This window comes from Neodiprion virginianus, chromosome 3 (genome assembly GCF_021901495.1).
Source record: "Neodiprion virginianus isolate iyNeoVirg1 chromosome 3, iyNeoVirg1.1, whole genome shotgun sequence".
NCBI classification, from domain to species: Eukaryota; Metazoa; Arthropoda; class Insecta; order Hymenoptera; family Diprionidae; genus Neodiprion; species Neodiprion virginianus.
In genome coordinates this window covers 37,934,084-37,946,649 of record NC_060879.1, presented here as the reverse complement: position 1 = coordinate 37,946,649, position 12,566 = coordinate 37,934,084, and the positions used below count along the sequence as shown (strand labels likewise).

Genomic DNA, 12,566 nt, shown 5'->3' with positions numbered 1-12,566 from the left:
TTTATTCTATATACAGCGATGCGGAACGCGACATAGATTATATGTATACTTGAATATATATATATATATATATATATATATATATATATATACAGTACATCCATACACGTACGTGCAGATAGCGATGTGTATCGTTCGAGGATCGTAAACTGCAGAACTCGCCCCTAATTGAGCCAAGTACTGTAATAGCTGTGTGTATGTGTTGGATGTTTGTTCGTTTTATGGTTCTGTGTGTACGTGCGGTCGTTGTGATAAAAAGAATTGGAAAGAAAAAATTGACGAGATGAGTAAAAGTAGGTAAAACGATATTGCGCATAATGATACGGAACACCGGGCGATTAATAGACACGTGAAATTTTGATTGGAACAAAGAATACCTCGTTGTAATGAATCTGTGCGTTTGTTTGCTGTACTTGTAAATTACTTCCTCATTTTGTTTGCGTCTGTATACCTATGTGTGTTTGCGCGAATTAACGGGAAGCCAAGAAGCCTAACGTTACCAATTTTCGAACCGGTATATAAGTCAGACAATACTTTGTCCTCAGAAAACTGGACTGCAGAATAAATTTAAGTTAATTAACTTGGACGACGGGGTTGCGGATCGTTTTGAACCTCGAGATATGTCGCGAATATTGACAAAAAGGAAACGAATATGAGACGTCAGACGTACTACGATCAAAACTAAAAAAAAAAGTACAATGTGTTTCAATCGCGAATATTCTAAAATAAATTTGGAAGTCGGTCGGCGTTTATTGAAGTTTTAAGCCACTTGCAGCCCCGGTAATGTAACGTGAGGCTTACCGCTCTGACTCGACTAATCTTTGAAGTTAGAAATCAAGTAATGAAAAGCAAACTGAAATTTCAATGCAACAAATTGGGCGCCGATCTCATGTTGACCAATAATTGAAATAATTTAGGTCTCAACTGCGCCTGATAAACTATTACCTTTCATGGTAAACCGCACAATTTCATAATCTTTTTCCGTTTATCAATTTTCAAATAGCTTGTTACGTACATGTAATATTATTGAGTATAATACAACTATATTAAGGGTTTGACGCGCATTTTAATAACTAATATAATAGCTTTTTAACGTATACCTTAGCCGTTCAATATCACGTACGTTTACATTAAATTTACATTTACAATAACAACAAATATAAATTTATAGTTGAATTTATATACAATATTCTCTTTACGCTAATTATTGTAATCATTATCTTTGTATTCAGCTGATGCGTCGTTCTGATGATCGCATTGATGATATTTTTTTAAATTTTCTATTTTTTTTTTGTCTTCTACTTTCTCATTTCAACTCATTTGCTGCATGACAATATAAATATTATATACCTATATATATTACAAATACCGATAATAAAGAGTGCCACTTTTGTCACAGAGATGACAAAATTTGATGCTGCCGAAGTGCCTAGCTGTGATCTTTTGCTACCAAATTTTTTGCAAAACGTAAACACTTAATTTTTCAATCTCGAATACAATAATTCGGTGGTATCTAACCTCAACAGAGTTCAGAATTAGTATTCCAAAAGCAACGACGAACAGTAAACGAAACGTGTTTTTGCGATATTACAATCATATGCAGTCTTGAAAACGTCGGCGCCGGTCGTGCTCAGAAAAAAAAAATTAAAAAAATAAAGTAAAATGAATTATGATCTACATGAAAAATGCCAAAATGTGCTTCTCTGTTGTTGAAAAATGGAAACAAAAACAACAAGTCGTGTGCTTAAATATTAATTAGTCAAATATTACAAATTATAGATAATATATATATATACATATATATATATATATACATACATAAATTTGAGGTATTTACAAAGTTAAGTATAAAAATATATGAATTCAAGAAAGGGAGTACAAGTGTAAGAATTAAAGTAGTTAATAATAAATGCTGCTTATTTACTCTGAGGCATAAAAAAAACCCCGCCATTGTTCATTCCATACCGTTTCGCGATTATTGTAATTGCGTCGTAAATATTGTAACCGTGTCTCTTTGTGTTTACTATGCATTTTCCTGTTTTTCTTCTTGTTCAACATAATAAAATATCACGTCATACGTATGTATTTTTGACATTTTTTATTCCAGTCAGATGTATCCTTACGTTCACCGACGTTGCCCTGTCAACATGCTATATTTCAGGGGTTTTTCGCAAAGAGACACGGCAGTATGTTTAGTTGCCTATCGTCACGTTTTACCGATGCGAAGAACAAAACATTAATAGTGTCGGATTCTGAATTACCGTCAACTGCCACGGTCGGTACTGCAGATTTAAAGCTTATCCAACACACTTCGATGCTTGCCCTGTATTATCCGTTTGGCACGTAGGCACCAAATTTTTTAAATCCTGCCTTTCCAAGAAATGCACAAACAAATTAGTCGAAAACATTCTCAGAGCAAGTAATTGTGCAATTGTTAATTCTGTTTCTACTAATATGAAGACAGCCTTGCAAGATAATTGAAAACAAAAGATTTGTCGCGACGATCTTTTCCAAAGGTGTAAGAGTTGATTTTGTACCCTGGATTTTTTTTTTTATTTTGTTTGGTCAATTTCTGTACAGAACGAAATTTGAAAAACAAAAAATCACATTCATAGTAAACGCAATGCGTCGGCCCAGCCGCTGTATATTTATATAAAATACGAAAATTCCATCCATATTATAATTGCAGAGGATCAAAAAATAGTACCCAAATAAAAAAAAAAAAAAAAAAAACGATATTTTTCTTCACTTTCATCATCGCAGCATGATAATCACATTAGTCGGCATCCCGCATACCTAGTAAAACGACAGTATTTGCCTAATTGCGAGCACACATGTGGTTGTGTGTATTTCGCACTTTCGTTCCAAGTACGCAGCAGCTGCTTCTCGCATAGTACGAGTGTAGTTTGTATTATACCTATCTTACCAACGGAGTTGATGGTGTATTTTTGTCTTTTACCACGGCGCCGCAGCTTGCGCGGAAATTAGCTTGAATATATTTGCACACTGTCCGCTCCTCGTTTCTTGGAATGCAATTCACGTTTCGGTTCAATATCGCATCTCAAACGCTGTTTGTTCACAATTATCGAGAGTAATCTCACGAAGAGATATGCAATAAATATCTGGAATTTTGAATGTCACAATGTTTGTGAAGTCGGTTGATTATTTTTCAATGCACATCGGCGAAACCAATCAAGTACCGTATCGTTTATTCATATCGAATGATTATTCAGACACTTGCAGGATCTGATTTTTTTACCGTTCCGAAATACTAACACATGGAATCATAGCGTTCGCTGTACACATTTGATATCAGCGTGACAATGAAGAATAAAACGCGTATAATCAGTTCTTCATAACCGTCGACCTTTCGTCTCACGATCGATTTGAATGACCCTTTGCAGACTAATTGCACCCCGAAGAATGGAAAAAGGCTTTTAAAACATCATAGGGTCAACCTCTGAGAAAATATGTCGAAATTTCTGGGTTTTTGCGCTGTAATTTCCAAATTCTTAGTCGGAGGACTTTGCCACAAGTTGCTGTCATGCATATTTGAGAAGCAAAGATAACACAGCGTTGCAATCGATTGACCTTCGCGGTGAATTTCTCGCTTTGACATTTATCGCTGGTCAATCTATTATTCATACAAATGACAGAGTTGATTTCTAAAACATTTTCTTAACGCAATCGCTTCTCTGTGGAAAATCTACTAAACATAGTATCTTCATTAGTTTATTTCCATTTTTATCAATTGGCCACAGTTTACCCATAACATAGAAAATGTGTTACAATAACAGCTATGAATAGTTACACGGATTGATTTAACCATTTTTCAATGTATTACTAATTGAAAAAAAAACAAATTAAAATGGAGAAATTAAATGTTAATGTAACAATTTAAATGTTGATATTACTAAAATGTGTTTCATATTCACTAAAAGAAATGTAACAAACAATACAAATGTAAAGTGGACCAGCCGGGTCATTATGTTTAGTTAAATTTTTCTGACAGTGATATTACGTGTCAATTACTTTTTGTCCTCTCCGAGTATAAAAGTAGGTACTTTTTTTACGGGAGTATTTATAGTCAAGGCGTGCAGGTCTGCAGACACGGATCAAGTGCGTCCGATATGAATTTTTTGCCACCTGTAAATGTCAGTCGAGCTCGGAACGAGCCGCGATCAATGAAATCGATCAAACGATCGATACAGTCGGTGAACAATACGCCATATTGTTTACGATACATGCCGCCCGTACATACATCTATCACGTCATATACGTCGCTCAGGAATCGACTATAAACGAGCGGGCGGATAAGTACAAGAAAGAAAAGAAAGAAAAACCGATTGGCCAATAAAAGAAACTACAATAGAATACAACGTGATGGATTACATATCGGCCGTAACAATGAGCTTGATTTCATCGTGATACGTTATTAATCCTTATTATTAACCGGCCCAAACACACCTTATTATGCGGATGATGTTGGCCGCTGTTATTGCCGGTCTCCTCCCCCGTTCCGGGCGATGATTGGCCGTTTTTAAATTCGCGATATTATTTACCCGTGTTTACCGACGCGATTTAAGAGCCAGAAACCGCCTGCGATGATGACCTTTAAGCGCGCCTATCGCTCTCCGGGCTCTTCGCGCTTCCATCCTCCTCTCGGCTTCTATTAGCTTTGGAGTTTGTTTTCTACACGCGATTTCTTCTTCCCTACTCCCGCACCGTGGTTAGAGGTACCAATATACCGCACTCGGGGAGCCGCTCAGTTTCAGTTTAGCCGGCACGGAAACAGGTGCTCGTGGCTCATCTTTCGCGTTTGCAATACCGTTTGTGCATTACTGCAGTGTTTAAATCCGGCTCGATCGTTGTCCAGGCTCGGTGCAGACCGGTGCTTCGAGCCCATGGAAAATCACCGGAAAAAAAGGAAATTGGTAAGCCATTGCCGTTGTGCAACGTTATTTGTTCGTTCAATTTTTTTCACCGCACATTTTAAATCGCCCGCGTTTTTTCGTACGAGAGATAATCAAATTCGTCTACATTCCGTTATCTCGTAGGCGTGAAATTATTTATTATACCTACATGAAATAGAAAAACGATCGTGACGATCGTGACGATTTCACCCGCATTCGTCGAAACAAAAGTATTGTATGTAATAATAGTAATAATAATAATAATATATACGAACAATTTCTACTTCGATATCTTTCATTTTTCGTTAAACATCGCGGAGAACTCGTGCGTGAAGATCAAGTGCGATTGACAGTGAGATTTATAGAAATTTTCATTTCCGATCAACGAGTGATTGACTGAAGTGTGTCAGGAGTGTTTATTCTCTACTTCGAACCTGTATACAGGCCGCTCCTTTCTAACGGATAGTTTTCAAAAATCTCAACCCCCAACTTACAAGTTTGTCCGCCTGAGGTGTGAAAATATTTTCACCCTCGTACCAACCATCGTATCATATTTCAAAATTTTTTCCAACTCAGCTTGAAAATGTTCATTGCTGCGGTAATCGGGTAATTTTTTTCGCTCAAATTGGCGGTATTACATTTATATACCCGTGTTGTCTTGTCGATAACTTGGTTCGAAACGGCTTTTTAATCGGTTAACGTGACTGAACGAGACTGTCAAAAGGCTAAAGTTCGATAATATTTTATCGAAGACTCTGCGGCAGAGCTCCTGCTGAGATCATAATTTACCGTTTCAATTATTTCTCTCCATTACACACGCTGTGCTACACGAGCCAGTCGTAATTGAGGGTCGAGTGCTTAACCGTAATTATTTGAAATCGATAAACAGCGGGTGACCTGTTGTGTAGGTACACGAGACCCTCGAAGCCGAGTTGCCACGTTGCGAATGCATAATCTATCGATATCTCACACATGCATATTGTACGTGTGAATTTCACACAGAAGCCTTATCTTCACGCAAACTGCGTATCGGTTGCGCTGCGTGCAGTTTCAGGTCAAAAGAGCGATGTTAACACTTGTAAAAACCCGATGTGTACTCGCAATTGCATCGTAAGAATGATCAAAACCAATCGATTTTCGATTAAATCGATTATTTTTCCAGCTCGATTAATCGACCGACTCGATTATTTTTCTTCACAATCGATTCTTGTTTTCTACTCCTATGAATGACGCGATACAATATCAATTCGTGTGATTAAAGTATCAATTATTATCATTCTTTTACTTACCAAGTACCTATTTGATACAATAAGTGAAAAATAAATGAATATTTTTACCGGAAATTGAAATACATTTTAAATGGAATTATAAATTATCGAAAACACTTTTACGCTATTAAGACTACGTACTGAAATTTACCCAAATTTGATTTCGAATGCAGCGTTTAAAAAAAAAAAAAAAAACAAAAAAAAAACGAAATAATCGATTAATTTTTACCGATTCAATCGAGTCGCGTTCGATCATTTTTTCGGACTCGATTAACCGATGCATCGATTATTTCTAGCTCAGTGGTCATCGCAAGTGCATCAAGCTGCAGGATTAATTGGAAGTGAAATATCAGTCGAAGACAGGCTTCCGTGCGTTGCCGCTTTTATGATGCCGCGGCCGTTTTCAGGTCGAAAATGACGTGCTTGACAGCGAAATGTAGAAAGCTGTCAACGGATATCTCGTTGACCTTTCGAGTGGCTTCTTGTACCTGAAAAGCAGTTTTGTCAGGTTCGAAGTACGGGTTTGAAGGTCCGAAACGGTTCTCGCTATAGTCTGTGTAATGATCGAATTGCGATTTTCTTCCATACGGCGTTTTTGTTTTTTTTTTCTCTGTGCGAAATTATTCCTGGCTTCGAGTGGCTTATGAAACGTATAGTTTATGATGTTGGTCCGTTACTTATTGATTGGTAAAATTTTTACTATTGTTTTTACATTCATCAAATCACATTTTCATCCGCTGTTGAATATTTTTACACGGAAATGTATGTTTAACTGTGTTTCAAGAAATTGTGTGTAATATATTCACCTCAGAATTATCTGGCTTATACCGAATTACGGATTTGTCAATAAACGTAAACTGTTCTTCTCAAAATCTGCAAGTTTCGAAAGTGAATGATAACTCGTAAATCACTCGCCGAATTTCCAAAATTTCATACATTTTTATCGTTCAAAATATCCATGTTTTATATTGATCGTGAAATTTATTGTTAGAGAAACTGCAAATGCCTTAAATATGCCAGTAAGGCAAGCTGAAGTACAACAAAAATTAGTTTATATTTTAGAACTTGCTAGAAAAAGATATTTCAAATCGGAAACTAGATAAAAACGGTTTCACTTATTACCATGTAGATTTAGTCGCGTAACAAAAAGTTTTGTAATAAAAGAGAAATAAAAAGTTGTGTGCGACTTACATCTTTGGTGAGAAAATGAAGAGCAACGTATTCATCGAACTGGAAGCCGTGAAAAAGTCGGAGGAATTCTTTTCTTAACTTTTTTTTTTTTATATATCATACAACCAGTGCAAAAATACGTCCGAGTGCCATATAGCTTGACCGATTTATGATAAAATACACAGTCCGAAATCAATCGACACTCTCGCCTTCGACATCGTTTCCGAGCCTACATGCATATTAATGCCGATACTTTTTCCCATTCGAGTATTTAATTTAATTTTATTTTTTAGTTCTTTTCGTCACTCAGGTATGGCGTCCTCGAATCGTAACATAACTATACAAATTTACGATTGTAAGCTTGCGCAGAGCTAAGGAAGTAATACCGAATCACTTTCAATTATCAGGTATGACTCAAATAGCAGTATGATCGGTCAATTAGAAGTATAATATGTGTATAAATGTATGCCGAATGATATTTCATGTCTAGGCGTTCGTCGGACGTGTTTGTACTTTTTATTTTACCTTTTAGTTCGTTGGTTGTTGTTTTTTTTTCTTTTGTCTTTGTTTTTCACGTTTTCTCTCTTTCACGCTATTTTGCTTGTATTATTTTTAAATCTGTCATTCCTTTATTGCGGGAGGAAAACATCGCGCGCTGCATAATTGTGTGACGTTTCGAAGCAGAGATTGTAGTCACGCTGATTTGTTTCAGGACTGTCAGAATATGCGTGTACAACGTATGCATATGTGTAATACTTGTGCATACAAATAGCTGCTTACCTACCGGCGTTGATTCTCGTGGCGAACACCGATCTTACGTCATAGATAATTCCGCAGGCCTTGCAAACCCGGCGTCTTAAACTGAACTATCAATTAAAAATCACAGTCTCTTGCGCAATCCGCAAGCCTGAACGCGAGATCTTGAGATTTGGCAACCTGAACTATAAGCGAGTTGGGCCAGCGTTGACTAGGCTCATATAAATTAAGTAACCGTCTTAAAATCATTAAGCTTGAAGGTATCGTTGAAATTTTTTTTTTTTTTTTTATTTTTCTTCCATTCGGACGTTTTTGCTATCGCATATTGCTCTGCGATTTTTTTTCTTCTGCGTAACCCAATTTCAGCCCGTTCAATCACACGAACTGATTGTGAGAGAGATTAATTAATCAATTTCCTACATTCATATTAATTGAGATAAATATATTTCGCTCGTAGTCACAATGCGTTTCGAGTCTAAAAAGTAATATCGAAATTTCCAAAACTTGTAAATGCGAGAACCGAACTTGAACTTGTACCTCAAGAATTCTGTGTCTCAAATTTTTACTGCAGTATATAATTATTATCGTGTCGATACGAAATACGCGGATATAAAAATCTCGGACAAAAGTCGAAGAAGAGCGTTGAATTTGTCGGAACCATATTCTTTTCGTCATATTGTACAGGAATTTTAAATACGACAGGCCATGGAGGGACATAAATTTCATTTATTTAAAAAAAATGTTTTGAGATAGAGAGGACGAACAGCATGGGAACGTATATTTAATTATACGAATCGAACATGCTGGAATGTTGATAAGCCTCGTTTTTGCTATCAGGCACGAAGGGTTATCAATTGGAAATATTTTATCGTCCGACGATCAGGCGTCATACGATCGCTGCAGCTGATCAATTCGTTCCGCGACGACCAATAAAAGTCGATTAGGTCCATACGAGATACCCCGAGATATTTCACAGCTATTTATCCACTTTCCTTGTACTGAAACCTCGCAGTTTGTCGGTTGCCGTCGAGTGTTTATCACTTCGGCAAACACGTGCCGGGTTAGCGAAAAAATTATCTTCATTTAATATTTATTGTAGACATTTATAAGTCTTCGCTTTACTTACCACGTATCTATAATAAGAATGATTCAATTGTGTGGAAAATTTTCGTCTCTACATCGATTGATATTTTTGAATTTTTATTTTGTATTACTTTCGAAAAAATGCAAAGATATCGTCGAAAAAACCACGCCTTTTGTACGTCTTTAAAACCTCCTTTGAACCTCCTTCAAGGATTTTTGTGTGACATATTTTTGGATTCTCGTGACATCTTGGTTGCTTTTCTGCGTCATTACGCTCATTGTTGAAACAATTCTTTGAATATTTGTATTCTCATAGCATAAATTTACTGAAATGAAATTTACAAACGTATAGTAATATTACACTAAGAAAAATTTCATTTGTTACAGTAACTAGAAAAATTCAGTAAACCAGTTATCGTTAAAAAAAAACTGTTTGAATACTGTTGGAATGACGAAAAACGAGGTACACGTAACCATTTTGCGTTATTGACGATCCTTTTTTGGTAATTGCAACGCATAATCAGTTTATTCGGTTTACTCTACTTTTTTAGCTAAACAAGGCTTTAACGTCAATTTATTGTTGCACAAGCATTAAATCTTCGCAACAGTTACAAGAAAATATAGTAACAGTGATCGTAATGAGAAAGAATAGTGACAGATACTAGACTTTCCGGTGACAGCTAGAAAACTAATTTTCATTTTCTACCTAGAACTATATTTTTCGACAGTGGTAAAAACTGAAAATAGTTAAAGACTGATCGGTAACCGGAACTAAAAATTTTTCTCAGTGTACGATGTTGCTGTTACAGCCGAACTAGACGAAATTCATTCACTTAAATGCGAGTTACTTGAAGACCGGTATATTAGGTACGTGGAGTAGGGCTTAGACCGATATTGCGTGTATTTCCGTCAAGTGTGTATAACATCGCGTACAGATATGTATGTGAAGATAATTTCGTCGCTAAGTACGATCTAAATTAGCTCAATTCCCCACGTGACTCAGAGACGGAGAGAAAGAGAAAGAGGACCGACTGGAGTCGTAGCCTCCCTCCAACATCATCCGCAACCAGAAACTCCAGTGCATCGGGAACAGCGCGGGGAAATCCGACGCTCTGACTCGGAAGACGCGATGCACGATCGCAGGATATGCAGGCGAGACCCGCGGGCTCGGTTTTCATTCACCGACTGTAATCCTAGCTGCAGGAAGTGTTAGAGTCGGACTACATTTCTCCTCGTCAGAAAACTTTATATCGTGTAAACTTTGTACGAAAATTTTTGAGAAACGTCGCGATGCGCCAAAATTTTTCCACGAAGATTCTGCAATGAATTGAAACCCCGCGGAGAAAATTCGTTGATATTTCGCACGAGATTTTTGAGTTTACGTAAAATTACATAAACACAGGATCTGCGTTTGGGTGAAAAAAAAAACTTGCGGTTTTTGATGCGGGGGAAAGTTGTACGAGTTTTTGAATTCATTTACATCAGTGTTACACGGATGATGAAAAAAAAGTTGATCAGAAGAATTTCACGATCAAAGAATATAACGAATGAAAAGTATTAGATCGATTTAAAAAATTTCTTCGAACAGCACGTGAGGTTTTGGTCAATTTCTCTCCACAGAGTATTGGAAACAAAAACAAAAAACACCCGTGGTTATAGAAATTTTTCTACGTAGGAAATATTTCGACCGCGTGTATAATCGGCTGAAGAAGACACCGCGAGACCGAAAAAATGCAGAGTCAACATCAGCGCATAATTGGAGTATAATTCGATGAGTTTGCAGCACCAAGTCGAACGATTTCCGTTGGAGAACCGAACTGTTCGACCGCGATGTTTTTCCGAGTATCTCGTGACTTGTCCCGGGATTTTTTGCGCCGGAATATCGATCTCTGGAAGTTAGCAAGTTTTTCAGAGGAGCAAAAAGCTCATCATAAGTTCGCAAAAACGGACGACAGCAAGGCCTCGATAATGCGACAGAGGAAATAATAACCGGCGATGGCGGATGCGCGGCAAGTGAGAAGTTTTTACATTTACGCTTGAGCGTAAACGTGATAAACGCCACGCCGCATCGAAGCAAGATTCTCGTCAGAATCTCGCAGCCACGTTGGAAGATAGAAGAGAGAAACTGGCGACCGCCTAACCTAACCTAACCTCCAGAGTTTCCGCAGCTACGTTACCGGCGGAGCGACTTCGCCGTACGAACTTGACGACGCGGATCGACTACGGAGGCCTTCGACACGCCGAGTTCAGCCGCTTTCTTATCTGATAGGTGTGTACTCGTAACGATCGGAGGCCGTGAGTAAAACCGAAGCCGGCGATCAAGGCCTTCAGAGTCACGGAGAAGCGGCCGCTTTCCGTCTCGCTCTTACCGACGGAGGAAGACACGCGAGGAAAAGAGATCGCCGATGTCGCGTGCCCGCTTCCCTTTCTATCTACGCATATACCTAAATATCATTCCTTTCGAATGAGGTAAGAATCGCGCCCGCCGCGGCCACGTGTGACACCGCTTCTTTTATTTTCACTCGTACACCTCGGTGTCGATTTTCACCATTCGAATATTCCGATATTCACCCGGCCGCCGGGTTCAATGTCGCGAACTCCACCTTCTTCCATTCCCGTTTTTACTCGTTGCCCAGGCGTGCGATTCTCGTAAGACGACGTAGTACGCAGCGTAAATCGCAAAACCCGTTTCTTACGTGACAGTGCATCGCGGTTTGCTTATCCGTATGCATCGCTTGTGTTTACGTGGCGAAAGCTCGTGTAGTGCCTCCACTTACACCGCCGTCGTTTGTTCAAACGCCGACGAATGAAAGCTCCGCGCTTTACTTTTCGCCACCTCGATGATGACTCGAACTTGGCAAGATCTGCCATGAGAGGGAATTTTCAACCTTACCTGCGACGAGCTGAGGTAAATGTTTTTAATAATTGATCGATTGGTTTTTAAGTTCAGCCTGAAAGATCGGATAAGCTTTTTCCAAACTTCAAACGTAGAAATAGCCGATTTTTGCCTCCTGGTGAAATTATGAAGAAAAAACGCCACTTCTCAATCAATTACGAGCATGTTGGGAAATAACGAACCATTTTTCCACTAGAGAACGAAAACTATTATTACCCACTAATAGGGCGAATAGCCTCCAACAGTGCCGCCCTCTACAACATGTATCGTGAATGTCTTTCACAAATATTCAGTGTTGCCAACACGTACCATAATAAAGGAATCGCACCATATATTGAATGTACGTATACCATACCCCGTAGATGTACCATAATTTGACGATTTCACAATTTATTCCATAATTTGTACCGCAGTTTTGTTGTTGAGAATTGATATTTAGCTTCTTTCTCTTGGTGAATTGGGTGATTTTTTCATGACCTT

The 12,566-nt window shown here is 38.0% G+C and overlaps 1 protein-coding gene across 6 annotated transcripts in view; it reads left to right on the top strand.

The window, feature by feature from the left end:
* Positions 1-4,687: 4,687 nt before the first annotated feature.
* LOC124301436 (serine/arginine repetitive matrix protein 2) overlaps positions 4,688-12,566 on the top strand; it is a 72,402-nt gene continuing 64,523 nt past the window's right edge. For 4 of the 6 annotated variants that reach the window (XM_046756468.1, XM_046756467.1, XM_046756465.1 and 1 more), the window contains exon 1: positions 10,675-12,098. In XM_046756468.1, coding sequence (XP_046612424.1) covers positions 11,997-12,098 — 102 coding nt within the window. In that variant the 5' untranslated portion in view covers positions 10,675-11,996. Of the gene's footprint in view, positions 4,935-10,673; positions 12,099-12,566 lie in introns of those variants that run through there. The other 2 variants (XM_046756466.1, XM_046756464.1) reach the window with 2 other exon arrangements.